This window comes from Penaeus monodon, chromosome 31 (genome assembly GCF_015228065.2).
Source record: "Penaeus monodon isolate SGIC_2016 chromosome 31, NSTDA_Pmon_1, whole genome shotgun sequence".
In the NCBI taxonomy this organism is placed as follows: domain Eukaryota; kingdom Metazoa; phylum Arthropoda; class Malacostraca; order Decapoda; family Penaeidae; genus Penaeus; species Penaeus monodon.
The window spans coordinates 2,533,213-2,534,892 of NC_051416.1; the positions used below are offsets into that span (position 1 = coordinate 2,533,213).

General features: G+C 46.2%; 1 protein-coding gene across 1 annotated transcript in view; it reads left to right on the forward strand.

Annotated features, from left to right (window-relative positions):
* The window catches only part of LOC119592987 (atrophin-1-like), a gene marked incomplete in the record, with an annotated part of 19,643 nt that extends 18,216 nt beyond the window's left edge, over positions 1-1,427 (forward strand). The window contains 2 exon segments of the mRNA XM_037941871.1: positions 1-801; positions 1,047-1,427. Of these exon segments, the coding sequence (XP_037797799.1) occupies positions 1-801; positions 1,047-1,194 (949 nt within the window).
* Between the last annotated feature and the right edge of the window lie 253 nt (positions 1,428-1,680).

The following is a 1,680-nucleotide window of genomic DNA, read 5'->3' on the forward strand; positions in this document are numbered from 1 at the left end:
CACCGCTGCGCCCCAGAACATTTACTTACTGCCCGTCCCAAAGCAACCTAAAGCCCCCTTGGACCCGTTTGCGTTCCTGAAGCCGAAAGTTAAGAAGGCCAAGCCAGGGCAGCTGGTGGCATTCGGGCCTCTGCCAGTCAGACGTCTGCCCGCCCAGACTGTTCAGATTACAAACGATCAACAAAGCAATCCTGTAGCCAACGACCAGACAAACCTCCTGACACAGCAAAGGGACCAATTACAACGCCAGTACTTACAAAACGAGCAACAGCTTTTGCAACAGCGCCAGCAACTGAGAGATCTAAATCAGTTGCAAATGCAGATAAGAATGCAAGAGCTTCAACGAGAGCAATTAAAGAAAACGCTGTTCCACCAAGTCAGCAAGGACAAGTTCGGGGGAGACTTCAAAAAGATATTTTACAAAGGCGCGGTGTTACTTGGCGCAATGTCACTCATCCCCTTCGCAGCTGGCCGCCGACGGAGGGACGCGGAGTGGCACGCGAGGGCCACCGAAGAACCCCTTCTTGAGAGGGCCACCGAACTCTCAGCTTTCTTGAATCGGTCCCTCGCACTCAACGTCACTAACCCTCATGACAGACAGACCGACGGCGAAGTTGCGAAGATTCTCCAACTCGTCGGGATAAGCAACATCTCAGAGGCTGGGTTACAAGAGGTCGAGTCTTCGCTCCCGCCGCCGCCCGTCTTGAAAGACCCGGTCTGCCTCCAGAGGTCCTTCTGCTCGCTCATGGAAGGACTTGAGGGAACTGAGTATCATCAGGACTTTCTGCTGCAGTACTTGAAGTAAGCAACATCATCCTGGTTCATTTTCGTATATTATGCCCTCTTCTTATGCATTAACTCGATATGCATTTTAGCACATCGTGAGGTAGCTTTCTCAGTGACATCTAAATACCACTGCATTCATTACTCAGATCTGGACGAAATTAATACGCAGATCCGACGCATTATCTAAAATACCACCTCCATCATAAGACTTTTTTTTTCTAAGAGATAGCATTATTCCTAATAAACCGTCCTTCCCCCAGGATGTTCCCGGACGACAGGAGGAATCCCGCCGTGGCGCAGGCTCTGAGTTTAGCCGAGAAGCGAGAAGCTGGGGAAGAGGCTGAGATTCCAGAACGGAACGATGTCTGTCAGGCTTACCGCTGTCCTGTGCCTGACCACTACCTTTGACTGCTCTCTATTAGTCCTTTGTGAGATAGATAAACTGTACAGACCAATTATTGTCACGGGGGGACAGTGATTGTGTAAAAGATCATGTAAATTCATGTAAAACTTTATTTGTTTTCTGTATGAATGTCGATCTAGCATAGAATCTGTTTAAGAAGTATAAAAGACATTTACACAGATCTTTTCCTCGCTTCTCTCCAGTTATTACGTGCTTTCCAGATTTTGAAAAAAAAGAATATCGACATGAAAAACTAAATCAACAATTTGATGACTAAAACTGATATTCTTTCTGCTTCGACCAAGAAAAAAATAGATTGAGGAGACTCCTTTTCGAAAATTGCAAACACGTCAAAATTGCTTCAGCTTCTGGTGCAACGACCCTCTCTCTTGCCTTTGCTTTATTCCACATGCACAAATTTCTTTAGTTACCCAGACAAAAGGAACAATTGTTATTCATATCATTAACTGACCCGAGAACAATTTCATTCG